This window comes from Rhinopithecus roxellana, chromosome 13 (assembly GCF_007565055.1).
Source record: "Rhinopithecus roxellana isolate Shanxi Qingling chromosome 13, ASM756505v1, whole genome shotgun sequence".
In the NCBI taxonomy this organism is placed as follows: Eukaryota; Metazoa; Chordata; class Mammalia; order Primates; family Cercopithecidae; genus Rhinopithecus; species Rhinopithecus roxellana.
Window position 1 is genome coordinate 3,807,669 of NC_044561.1, and position 13,078 is coordinate 3,820,746.

At 46.9% G+C, this 13,078-nt stretch overlaps 1 protein-coding gene across 2 annotated transcripts in view; it reads left to right on the forward strand.

Moving 5' to 3' along the window:
- The window catches only part of SREBF2 (sterol regulatory element binding transcription factor 2), a 77,840-nt gene that overhangs the window by 38,468 nt on the left and 26,294 nt on the right, over positions 1 to 13,078 (forward strand). For both annotated transcript variants that reach the window (XM_030915804.1, XM_010374590.2), the window contains exons 4-10: positions 1,869 to 2,015; positions 4,442 to 4,663; positions 5,974 to 6,088; positions 6,180 to 6,361; positions 7,863 to 8,055; positions 8,575 to 8,756; positions 11,685 to 11,961. In XM_030915804.1, coding sequence (XP_030771664.1) covers positions 1,869 to 2,015; positions 4,442 to 4,663; positions 5,974 to 6,088; positions 6,180 to 6,361; positions 7,863 to 8,055; positions 8,575 to 8,756; positions 11,685 to 11,961 — 1,318 coding nt within the window. The remainder of the gene's footprint in view (positions 1 to 1,868; positions 2,016 to 4,441; positions 4,664 to 5,973; positions 6,089 to 6,179; positions 6,362 to 7,862; positions 8,056 to 8,574; positions 8,757 to 11,684; positions 11,962 to 13,078) is intronic.

Here is a 13,078-nt window from a genome sequence, read left to right on the forward strand (position 1 = left end):
TTCTTTCTCATAGTGTTCTGTTTTTATTGTTTGTTTTGTTTTTGGTTTTGGTTTTGTTTTTTGAGACGGAGTCTCATTCTGTTGCCCAAGCTGGAATGGAGTGGCATGGTCTCAGCTTGCTGCAACCTCCACCTTCCAGGTTCAAGCAGTTCTCCTGCCTCAGCTTCCCGAGTAGCTGGGACTACAGGCATATGCCTCCACACCCGGCTAATTTCTATATTTTTAGTAGAGATGGGGTTTCACTATGTTGGCCAGGCTGGTCTTGAACTCCTGACATCGTGATCCACCCGCCTCGGCCTCCCAAAGCGCTGGGATTACAGACGTGAGCCGCCACGCCTGGCTTTCATAGTTTTCTGTTTTCCATATTTTCTGCTGTGGGTGCTGAACATATATTACTTTTGGGTTAGGGAGCATGTTTTATTTTTTTATGTATTTTTTTTTTAGTTTTTTTTTTTTTTTTTTTTAAGACAGAGTTTTGCTCTTGTTGCCCAGGTTGGAGTGCAGTGGCGCGATCTTGGCTCCCGGCAACCCCCGCCTACCAGGTTCAAGCGATTCTCCTGCCTCAGCCTCCCAAGTAGCTAGGATTACAAGCGCCCGCCACCACGCCTGGCTAATTTTTTGCATTTTTAGTAGAGATGGGGCTTCTCCAGGTTGGCGAGGCTGGTTTTGAACTCCTGGTCTCAAGCAATGCACCCATCTCGGCCTCCCAAAGTGCTAGGACTACAGGCGTGAGCCACTGCGCCTAGCCGGGGGACATGTATTATTTTTATAATCACAAAAAAATGTCTTTATGTCATACATCATCATGGACTATATTTTCTTTTTTTCTTTTTTCCTTTGAGACAGAGTCTTGCTCTGTCGCCCAGGCTGGAGTGCAGTGGCATGATCTCAGCTCACTGTGCAACGTCTGCCTCCTGGGTTCAAGCGATTCTCCTGCCTCAGCCTGCTGACTAGCTGGGATTACAGGCGTGCACCACCACACCCAGCTAATTTTTGTATTTTTAGTAGAGACAGGGTTTCACCATGTTGGTCAGGCTGGTCTCGAACTTCTGGCCTTGTGATCCACCTGCCTCAGTCTCTCAAAGGGCTGGGATTACAGGCATGAGCCACCGCACTTGACCTATATTTTCTTACTAACACAGTAATTTATCTTTAAAAAAAAAAAATCAGGTTTATTAATTTTGCTTCTCAGCCATGTGTTTGGCTTTCCTGAGTCTTTCCTCTCCTCTCTGCCTTCCACTCTACCCATCTCTGCTCTGCTCCTGCTTCCTGCTCCTGCTGGGCCACTGGCACCCCCCTTCTGAAAGTCTTTCAGCCTTAAAACCCATGACCTGGCTGGGCACCGTGGCTCATACCTGTCATCTCAACACTTTGGGAGGCCGAGGCAGGTGGATTTCTTGAGCCCAGGAGTTCAGGACCAGCCTGGGCAACATGGTGAAACCCTGTCTCCTCAAAAAATACAAAAAATTAGCCAGGCATGTTGGCACACGCCTGTAGTCCCAGCTACTCCGGAGGCTGAGGCAGCAGGATCGTTTGAGCCCGGGAGGTCGAGGCTGCAGTGAGCTGAGATTGTGCCATTGTACTCCAGCCTGGGCAACAGAGAGCAACCCTATCTCAGCAAAAAAGAAAGAAGCCAGGACCCTCTTTAGCTAGCCCCTCTTTCTCCAACTGAACCCAGTATTCAGGCTATACAAAATAGCCGGCTTTCGAAATGGCCTCTATGAGATTCCTGTTTGTTTTTTTATTCTCAATTTCAAAAAAATTATATCATTTCTCATTCTCTCTTGGAAGGTCTATGCAGTAAGAAAGGAATTCATAACAGAAGGATAATGCTATCATCCTTTTCCTTTTCTTCCGTCTTCATCCAGGTCCTGGTCCAGCCTCAGATCATCAAGACAGATTCCCTTGTTTTGACCACGCTGAAGACAGATGGCAGCCCTGTTATGGCTGCGGTCCAGAACCCAGCCCTCACCGCCCTTACCACCCCTATCCAGACGGCTGCCCTTCAAGTACCAGTAAGAGCTGCCTTCTTCCCCACCTTCCCCCTTTATTCCTGGAGGTGTTAGTCTTCAGAGATGTTAAATCTATATGCTGAGTAGGTATGGGAGGGTCTATAGCACGAATCAGTCAAATTGTAAATGTCACTCCTCTTAGTCGTTTTTTTCCCTCGAGAAAGTATTACCAAGCTGTGTTAGATGTGGGAGACTGGGGTCTACAAGGAAGAAGAAAAGAATAGCAGAAGGACCCTCTCTTCTTGGCTAATAGCTCCACACAGGACCATTCACCTCTTAGGTCCTGCTAAGGACCCTAGGGCCACCAGGCAGGGAAGGGCTCCAAGGTGAGGGACATGGAAGGTACCCCATCCTTCAGTTGTAGGTTCTTAGCAACTTTCAGCATCCTATAGCATGAGAATCTGATAGAGTAAATGGTGATTAAAATTTGGAAGCACTGGCTTTATTCATAAAAGCCAAGAACTGGAAGCAACTCAAATGTCATCCATAGGAGAATAAGCACATTGTGATATATTCATACAATGAAATTGTGCCTAGCAGTTAAAAAAAAAAAGAACGGCTGACAGGCACGGTGGCTCACGCCTGTAATCTCAGCACTTTGGGAGGCAAAAGGGGGTGGATCACCTGAGGTCAGGAGTTTGAGACCAGCCTGGCCAACATGGTGAAACCCCATCTCTACTAAAAATATAAAAATTAGCCGGGTATGGTGGCACGTGCCTGTAATCCCAGCTACTCAGGAGGCTGAGGCAGGAGAATTGCTTGAACCTGAGAGGTAGAGGTTGCAGAGAACCGAGATCGCACCACTGCACTCCAGCCTGGATGACAGAACGAGACTGACTCTCAAAAAAAAAAAAAAGCTACTGATGCATGAAACAACATGGGGCTGTCCCTCAGAAATAGTGTGTCAAGCCAAAGGAGCCCATCACAAAAGAGTTCATGCTAATGATTCCATTTATATAAAGTTCAAAAAGAGACAAAATGAAGCTATGGTGCTAGAAGTCAGCAGTGGTGCCAAGGAGGGGAGGGGCATGCAGGAACCTTCTGAGCTGAGCTGGTAGAAATGGGCTATATCTTGGTCTGGGTGGTTATATACATTGTGTACATATGTAAAATTCATCAAGCTATAAACTTAAGATGTGTGGTATTTATTGTGCATAACGTACTTATTGGCAACTAATGAAATTGGGCACCTTTTAATTTATTTATTGGCCGATTAGATATTGAGGCCATCATTCAAGAAAATAAACTAAAATTGGTCCGGACCCAGTGGCTCATGCCTGTAATGCCAGCACTTTGGGAGGCTGAGGCAGGCAGATCACCTGAGGTCAGTGGTTCGAGACCAGCCTGGTCAACACGATGAAACTCCATCTCTAATGAAAATGCGAAAATGAGCCAGGCATGGTAGCGGATGCCTGTAATTTCAGCTACTCAGGAGGCTGAGGCAGGAGAATCACTTGAACCCGGGGGGTGGAGGTTGTAGTGAGCTGCGATCACGTCACTGCACTCCAGCTTGGGCAACAGAGTGAGACTCTGTCTCAAAAAAAAAAAAAAAAGATCTGGGCGTGGTATCTCATGCTTGTAATCCCAGCACTTTGGGAGACTGAGGCGGGCAGATCACCTGAGGTCAGGAGTTCAAGACCAGCCTGACCAACATGGAGAAACCCTGTCTCTACTAAAAATACAAAATTAGCCAGGCGTGTTGGCACATGCCTGTAATCCCAGCTACTCCGGAGGCTGAGGCAGCAGAATCGCTTGAACCCCGGGAGGCAGAGTTTGCGGTGAGCCGAGATCGCACCATTGCATTCTAGCCTGAGCAACGAGAGCAAAACTCCGTCTCAAAAAAAAAAAAGGAAAGAAAATAAAGTTAGGAAAAATAAGAGGAGAAAACAGAGATGAAGAATAAAAAGGGGGGACCTCCATGGTTGGCCTATTTACTTCATCAAATGGCTCTGAGAGTGTCACTTCTGCCCTTAAGCTTTTTGATGGCGAAATTGTATAAAGAAATGCAGTAATGTGCTTAATTGTCATTTGAGAGGGAAAAAATGTGTCATCCACTAGGAGAAAGTTTTCTCCGGTACCAACTTGTGGTTCACCGTGTACAAGTTTAGAAATGGTTAACAGTTTGACAGCAGAGCAGAAATCATATGACTTGTTTCTGGCATACCTAGATCAAAACTTAAAACATATTTAGCCATGTTAATCCTCTTGTGTAGTTTATCAGTGTTGATTCTGAAGGTAGGTAGTAACCGAGGTGCCGTGGCTCCTGAGGCTTCTTGGGGCCTGATTTGATTAACTCAGGAAGAGTCTCAGACCTCATGAAGTACTGCCAGGTCTGGCAACACTTGGCCAGGGTAGGCAGGTCTGTGTTGAGGTTGCTTTATGCAGACTAACAAAGGGTTCATTGTGCTCTATACCTGTGCCTATTCTAGACCCTGGTGGGCAGCAGTGGGACCATTCTGACCACAATGCCTGTAATGATGGGGCAAGAGAAAGTGCCCATTAAGCAGGTACCTGGGGGAGTCAAGCAGCTTGAGCCCCCCAAAGAAGGAGAAAGGCGGACAACCCACAATATCATTGAGAAACGATATCGCTCCTCCATCAATGACAAAATCATCGAATTGAAAGACCTGGTCATGGGGACAGATGCCAAGGTGGGTACCCAGCAAAATCGTGTTTTATGTTCTACCATGTCCCCTCTACCTGTTTTTGCTTCAGGAGCTTAGAGAAGTCCCAGACTCAAGGTAAGTGAATATAAGACCGAGTTAGAGGCACTTTTTTATTAAAGCATCTAGGTATTGTGTCAAGATTATAAAATATTAAAAAACATAAGGGTACTGGTGAGGGTTGATGAGGCAGTGACCCACTGAGACCTTTGACTCCTTCGGCTGTGCTCTGCAGTGATGGGGGACTCCACTGTCAGAGGCAGAGAAAGATGCCTGCCACTCAGTAGTTCCAGATACAGGACTGTGTGTGCCTTGGAGTCAGCTGATGGCATCATTTTAGCTGTGTTTAGGGGTTACCTTTTAGGGAAAAGAAAGAAAAAAGAGGTTGAGTCTTTGACCAGCAACAAATAGAGGAAATTGATTTTCCAAATGTTTCTGGTGTTTCACTGAATGTGTCTTCTGGAAAGTAGGAGATTTTATTTTTAAAACCTATCTATGTTTAAACCCTATTTTGAAAGAAAATTTCATTATTTTCCTTGTTGCCTACAAATCTGAAAGGTATACATCCTAAGTAAAAATCTAAGATAACTGTCCAGGCCAGGTGCCATGGCTCACGCCTGTAATCCCAGCGCTTTGGGAAGCTGGGGTGGGTGGATCACGAGGCCAGGAGTTCAAGACCAGCCTGGCCAACATTGTGAAACCCCATCTCTACTAAAAATACAAAAAATTAGCCAGGTGTGGTGGCGGGCACCTGTAATCCCAGCTACTCAGGAGGCTGAGGCAGGAGAATTGCTTGAACCTGGGAGGCAGAGGTTGCAGTGAGCCAAGATGGTGCCATTGTACTCCAGCCTGGGCAACAAGAGCGAAACTCTGTCTTGGAAAAAAAAAAAAGATAGCTGTCCAACAATGCTGTGGTGTTTTGTCATTTGTTTTCCTTAAAGTTTGTTTTGATGCTAGGATTATTATAAGAAGTAGGAACAATAGCTAATATTTATTGAGTGTCAACTATGTGCCAGGCTCGGGGCTAAGCTCTTTACACTCATTATCTGATTTAGCCAGGCTGCAAGCCTGTGATTCACGGACTCTCATTATCTCTGTGTTAATGAGGTGGAAAGTGAGGTTCAGAGGTATGGAGTAACTTCTTCCGAGTGGCACAGCTAATCATTGGGAGGGCCAGCATCTGAACTTGGTTTCTGCCCTCACAGAGCCATGCTCTCATCCCAAGTGCTGGGGCTCTGCTCTTTTCACCCTGTAGCCTGCACTGATCTCACTGTGTTTTCACTTATCTTCCTACCCAGATGCACAAGTCTGGCGTTCTGAGGAAGGCCATTGATTACATCAAATACTTGCAGCAGGTCAATCATAAACTGCGCCAGGAGAACATGGTGCTGAAGCTGGCAAATCAAAAGAACAGTAAGTGTGCTGAGAACAGGGTTGTCAGCCCTGGCCCGGGTGGGGCTTTGTAAAAGCAGATCATTTTCACCAGGTGGGGTTTTCTTTGCAGAGCTTCTAAAGGGCATCGACCTAGGCAGTCTGGTGGACACTGAGGTGGACCTGAAGATCGAGGACTTTAATCAGAATGTCCTTCTGATGTCCCCCCCAGCCTCTGACTCAGGGTCCCAGGCTGGCTTCTCTCCCTACTCCATTGACTCTGAGCCAGGAAGCCCTTTGTTGGATGATGCAAAGGTACAGACTTTTGAAATCTCCTGATCCTTGGAATCTTTCCCATTTCCCCTAAGAAAGTAGCTGGGAGGTCACAGTTATGAGGCCAGGCTGCTTGTTCAGAGGGCCTAGCCTGGAGAGAAACAGGAATTCTGTGAAATTAACCAGATCCTGGAGAATAAAGAGAGAGAAAACTGACTCTGGGGGAAAACATCCCTCAGGTTTAACTGGTCCTTGCTGATAGGCCCCGCCAGAGAGTAATGAGTGCCAGATCCAGAACAAGAATGCGGAGTAGCTGTTGTGGGAGCGTTGGGAGCTGCTGAAGGCACCTCATTGCTTCACTCTGCCTTTAATGGGCCTGGCAAGACCACTTTGGGAGGCTGATCAATTCGTTTAGGATGAGGCTGCCTCTGGGTCCTCTTTTCAGAAATGATTACAATTTGCAGTCTAACAGATAACATTTTACCTATGGGCCTTTAATCGTCAAAGAAAGCCCCTGGCAATGGTGGTTTAATGGAATTACTTAAGAGAGGCTGTGAGCCTAATGATCTTCCTGGGAACCTGTGGAGACCACTGGGTTCTGTACTGTATTTTGACTTTGGAAGTTTCTGACTCTGTAAGCACAAAGTTCCCTTCTAGTGTTTGTTTTTGACTAAGCTGTTTATTGTATCACATACTTAATTTTACTAAGGATGCTCTGTTTTTGAAATATTCTTATAAATGTGATTCTGTTTGGCAACAACAGGCTGTTTGACATATAAATTGAATTAGCTCGGCTTCTGAGTCATCAGAAGAAAAATGGTTTTAAAATATTGAAAAGAAATGACATGCTATATACACATTGGGGCGCAGGGGAGATCTGGCTCCAGCCCTCCTGCTATAAAATGGAGAGTGGGGTGGGTGTAGACAATGGTACTGTTTTAGAACAGGTAAAATATCCTTTAGATAGATTCACACTAAATATGGTCTTTGATCAACTTTATTGAGGTATAATTTAAATGCAATAAAATATACCTACTTTAAATGTACAGTACCAAGAGTTTTAACATAATGTACAGTGCTATGTAACTGTCACTATAATCAAGATAGAGAACATTTCCATCACCCCAAAAAGCTCTTTTGTACACCTTTGCAGGTAGTTTCCCACACCCCTCTCCAGCCTCAGACAATGACTGATTCATCGGTTTCCTGTTACTTTAGATTTTTTTTGCCTGTTCTGGAATTATACAGAAACAGAATCATACAGTGTGTTCTCTTTTGTGGTAGAGCTCTATTTTAAAAGAAAATCTCTTCTACCTTTGTTCTTTGGCACATGTACTTTTCTCAGTTAGCAAGCAGGTGAATGTGCCAGTGTTTGAGCAGCAGTTAGTGAATTATAGGCCTCTCAGTTCCCATCTGGCCTTAGTCCTGAGTTAATAGACTTGAATTTAAACCTCATAACCATTTCTCAATATATATATGTATTTATAAAGTGCTGTAAAAACCTATGCAGTATTTATTCCAACCTCAAAGCCTTGTTTTGAAGGTCAAAGATGAGCCGGACTCTCCTCCTGTGGCACTGGGCATGGTAGACCGCTCACGGATTCTTCTGTGTGTCCTCACCTTCCTGTGCCTCTCCTTTAACCCTCTGACTTCCCTGCTGCAGTGGGGAGGGGCTCACGACTCTGACCAGCACCCACACTCAGGCTCTGGCCGCAGTGTCCTGTCATTTGAGTCAGGTAGGTGGCGGCCCCTTGCACCACCTGGGCATGGCTGGACCACTATGGCAGGAGAAGGACCCTGTGTACAAACTTCTTGGCTTGGCTACCAGGTCCCAAAGGGGTTTTATAGCGGCCCCCCTGCTTGCTTCTGATAGGGACTGGCATAAGTTCCGTTTTGGAAGTAACAAGGCAAGCCCATGTTCAGCCAGAATGAGCAAAACAAATCAGGGGCCCGCACTACTCTAAATACCCTGGCGTGGAGGGTGGTACCTACTTGAAGGAGGTTATGGTGTTTTTTACCTGAGGTTGCAAAACCAATGCCTTAACCCTTTCAAGCTAACAAAGATTTTTGTAGCACTCAGCTCCATAATGACAAGGGCTACAGTCATTAGCCCCGTTTAGATTATAGAATTATTCACCATTTCTTCTGAAAATGCAGTAGAAGACTCTTTCCTGTGATAGTGCTGGGGTCTGTCAGGTGCCTGGCTGCTCCGCAAGGCCTTTCCTGGCAGGCTCTGCTGAGACACTCCTTCTTAGGTTCTGGGGGCTGGTTTGACTGGATGATGCCTACTCTTCTCTTATGGCTGGTAAATGGTGTGATTGTCCTGAGCGTCTTTGTGAAGCTGCTGGTCCATGGGGAGCCGGTGATCCGGCCACACTCCCGCTCCTCGGTCACCTTCTGGAGGCACCGGAAACAGGCAGACCTGGATCTCGCCAGAGTGAGTTCTGTGTCCGCCCTTCCCCATCCTCCCCTAGACTTGACCAATAATTCAGCAACTCATGTCGAAGAAAGGCCTATGATAGATGCTTGTGGTAACTGAAAGGAAAAAGGGACCCTGCTGCTGAACAGTCACAGAGCAGTGGAGAGGGCGCCTCTGCATAGATAATTAATTCCAGGGACATGAGATGATCTATGTCTCTGGTATGACAGAGGAATCATAAAGTTGGGTTCTGAGGGAGGGGTTCCAGGGCTTGAGTGGGGCTGCCAAGAGCAGGAAGGAAGGGCGGAGGTGGCAGAAGGACCCACCCAAAGGCATGAATAGACAGGCTATTTGGTGACTGGCAGGTTCCAGGGTGTGTTGAGTGTAGGGTGTGTCACAGAGAGTTGAAGGCAAAGGCTGGTAGTGTGTCTAGGCCCAAAATGGACAGGGCTTTCACTGGGAACTGATTTGGGGCTTTATTCCCAATTCTCTATAGAACCAGGGAAGGTTTTTGAGCAGGAAAACTAGCTGAAAGTTTTCATTTGAAATCAACAGGGAGTTTATGGAAAAAATTCTGGGGCAACTCACAGCATTGAGGAAGAGTTAAACATCCACATTTCAAGAGGAACAAGAACCAGAACACTCCTCAGCAGCAGTGAGCCATGGGCATGCCCTCCCCACCTCTGCAAGTTGCAGAGCCGTTAGTGAGAATCTGATTGGCCATCCTGGAACTGTCAGCCTTGCTGGGGCTATGGGTCTCAGAATATAGATGTGATTTTAAGAGGCCTGTTCCCTGAGCATAACATCCCAAGATGTATATCCTAGAGGCAGGTTCAGGTGTGTGTTTTATCAGCATCATTCTGGTGGCTGTGAAGGATAGGTAGAAGGGAGATGTGAAATGCATGGAACATGGAAACAAGTTAGGGTGCTCTTTTTTAAGTAGAGACAAGGTCTCACTATGTTGTCTGGCTGGTCCCAAACTCCTAGGCTCAAGTGATCCTCTCACCTTGACCTCCCAAAATGTTGGGATTATAGGCATGAGCCACCACGCCTGGCTGAGTCAGGGGGCTCTATGAAATAGGCTAAGAGATGATGGCAAGGACCTGGCATTAAAAGGAAAGGTTTCAACTGAATAAATATTTGAAATGTAGTATTTGGAAGGGAAGTGATAGTGACATTGACTCAAGGATAAGAGAAGCTCCAAAATAGAGTGGACTCCATCTAGGCCATGTTGCCTGGAAAAGCTGGAAGAGGCCTCTGTAGAGTGAGCAGTGATTGGGAGGCAGGCCATGGGGACAGAGGAGGGGCGGGGCCAGAGTGTTTGGGAAGCTTGTCTGTCAGGAGAGGGTTCTTAGGGAGAATTGGACTGGGGAGTCAGGAGGGGTGAGAGCCAAAGATTGGGGCTTGGGAATAGTGCACCTTTGAGGGAAAGGCAGGGGAGGAGCCAGGGAACACCTGCCTCCTTTGGAATCTTCAAGTTACAGGTACTTCTGACTGAAAAGATAGAGCCACCTTAGAGACTGTTGCTCTGAGGACATCTTTTCTTTTCCCTTGTCCAGTCCTGTAATGATGGGGGAAACAAAGCACAGGTAGTATACCAGCTGCCCAATAGAGGAAAATAGGAGAATTTAATTTCCCAAGACAGTATAGCCTGTCTTAGCCTGTCTTACAGTCTCTAGCAGTGACAGAGAGAAAGCGAGCGTTCTTCAGTACAGTGCCTAGACTCTCCATTAAACCCTCTCAGGTTGACAAAGATTAGTTCATCTGAATCCTAGAGTAAGGTAGTTTAGCTGTGAGTTTGCCTGAAACCATGGTTCTCAAACTTCAGCAGGCATGAAGCCGGCTACTGTGGCTCACACCTGTAAATCCCAGCTACTCGGGAGGCTGAGGAATGGGTATTGCTTGAGCCCAGGAGTTTAAGACCAGCCTGGGCAACACAGCAAAACCCCCGTCTCTAAAAATGAAAAGAAAATCACTTTAGCAGACATGGCATGAGAATCACCTAGAGGGTTGCAACACCTGAGGTTCTGATTCAGTAGCCCTGGGGTAAGGTCCAAGTGCTCGCATTTCTAACAAGCTCCTAAGAACTGATGCTATTAATGGCCTCTGGGGGCTGCACTTTGAGACCCTGAAAGCCTAAAGTTCATCTAAATCTGTGTCACCCGTCTTATGTCTAAAAGATACTGCTGGCCGGGCGCGGTGGCTCACACCCGTAATCCCAGCACTTTGGAAGGCTAAGGCAGGTAGATCACTTGAGGTCAGGGGTCCGAGACCAGCCTGACCAACATGGTGAAACCCCGTCTCTACTAAAATACAAAAAAAAAAAAAAAAAAGTGCTACTCTGAGGGAACTCTGACCAGCATTTGCTCAAAGAAAGAACGCAGTACTAAGGCCGGGCGCGGTGGCTCAAGCCTGTAATCCCAGCACTTTGGGAGGCCGAGACGGGCGGATCACGAGGTCAGGAGATCGAGACCATCCTGGTGAACACGGTGAAACCCCGTCTCTACTAAAAAAAATACAAAAAACTAGCCGGGCGAGGTGGCGGGCGCCTGTAGTCCCACCTACTCGGGAGGCTGAGGCAGGAGAATGGCGTAAACCCGGGAGGCGGAGCTTGCAGTGAGCCGAGATCCTGCCACTGCACTCCTGTCTGGGCGACAGAGCAAGACTCCGTCTCAAAAAAAAAAAAAAAAAAAAGAACGCAGTACAATCTCAATCCAGTAAAAAGTCTGGAAGGAAATACCTCAGAATGTCAGCAGGGCTTCTTCCTGGGGAATGAGATTATAGGTGGTTTTATTTTACTTTCTTATAGCTTTCTGAAGTTTTCCTTGTTTTTATGAGTATGCACTAATTCCTCTGATAATGGGGGGTGAGGGGAGTAGAAGTGTATATCAAAACAAAAAGCCAGAGCAAGGCCAGTGACCGTTAACACCTCTTGATATTTTGTAGGGAGATTTTGCAGCTGCTGCCGCCAACCTACAAACCTGCCTGGCAGTTTTGGGCCGGGCACTGCCCACCTCCCGCCTGGACCTGGCCTGCAGCCTCTCCTGGAACGTGATCCGCTACAGCCTGCAGAAGCTACGCCTGGTGCGCTGGCTGCTCAAGAAAGTCTTCCAGTGCCGGCGGGCCACGCCAGCCACTGAGGCAGGCTTTGAAGATGAAGCTAAGACCAGCGCCCGGGATGCGGCTCTGGCCTATCACCGGCTGCATCAGCTGCACATCACAGGTGACGGGGCGGCTGCTGCTGCCTTGCTTGCTGCAAGGCATATTATGCTACCTCTCCTCCTTAGCTTGATTTGCCAGTTCTGCACCCTAGCTGAAGTCCTTTTAACGCTGCTCTTTTAGAGTGGCTAGACCAAGCTTCTACCTGTTTCCACAGCTGTAAGGATGGCTCTTTGCTTTAGCTCATCAGTTCTCAGATACACGTGTTTTCACAGTAACATCACTATACTCAGGATGTGTCCTATAAACAGTGGCACATTGTAGATAAGTGGCAGTGTTTTTCTTTAGTGATACTTAATAGTGAGATTTAAAATTGCTGACATCTTAGAGTCAGTGAAATATGATCATTTATTTCATTCATTAAGCTCCTGCTGTAATAGAAAGGCAGAGAGGTCAGCAAATGAATGACAGTTCAGTGTGAGTATGTTAGACTTTAGCAGAAGGAACATGTTTTCGTTGGGAGGGAGTGGGTCCCCTTTTGGAGGGTTTCAAGAAAGGCTTTCTAGGGAAGTAAGAGTCTTGACTTTGCATGGAAGAATGCATAGAGGTCACCAGCTCTGCAGGATATGAGCCTTCTGGGCACAGGGATGTTCCCAAGGAGGAGCCCCACCTGGGGTGGCTCTTGGGAATAAGTCTTCAGTGGTCCTAGAGGGAGCCAGGGCACAAGGGCAGTGCTCAGACCATGAAGGATTTGGATGCCAGGCTGGGGATCTTGTAGTGTATCAGTAGGATTCAGTGAAGAGCGTTAGGAAAATAGTGATATGATCAGGTTTGTGCTTCTCAAGTTTAGAAGAGTCAGGCTGGGCATGGTAGCTGGCTCATGCCTGTAGTCCCAGCACTTTGGGAGGCCAAGGCGGGTGGATCACCTGAGGTCAGGAGTTCGAGACCAGCCTGGCCAACATGGCAAAACCCTGTCTCTAGTAAAAATACAAAAATTAATCCAAGTGTGGTGGCACGTGCCTATAATCCCAGTTACTTGGGAGGCTAAGGCAAGAGAATCACTTGAACCCAAGAGGTGGAGGTTGTAGTGAGCCAAGATGGTACCACTGCATTCTAGCCTGGGCAGCAAGAGCAAAATTCCATCTCAAAAAGAAAGAAAAGGATAAAGACTGGCACAGCAA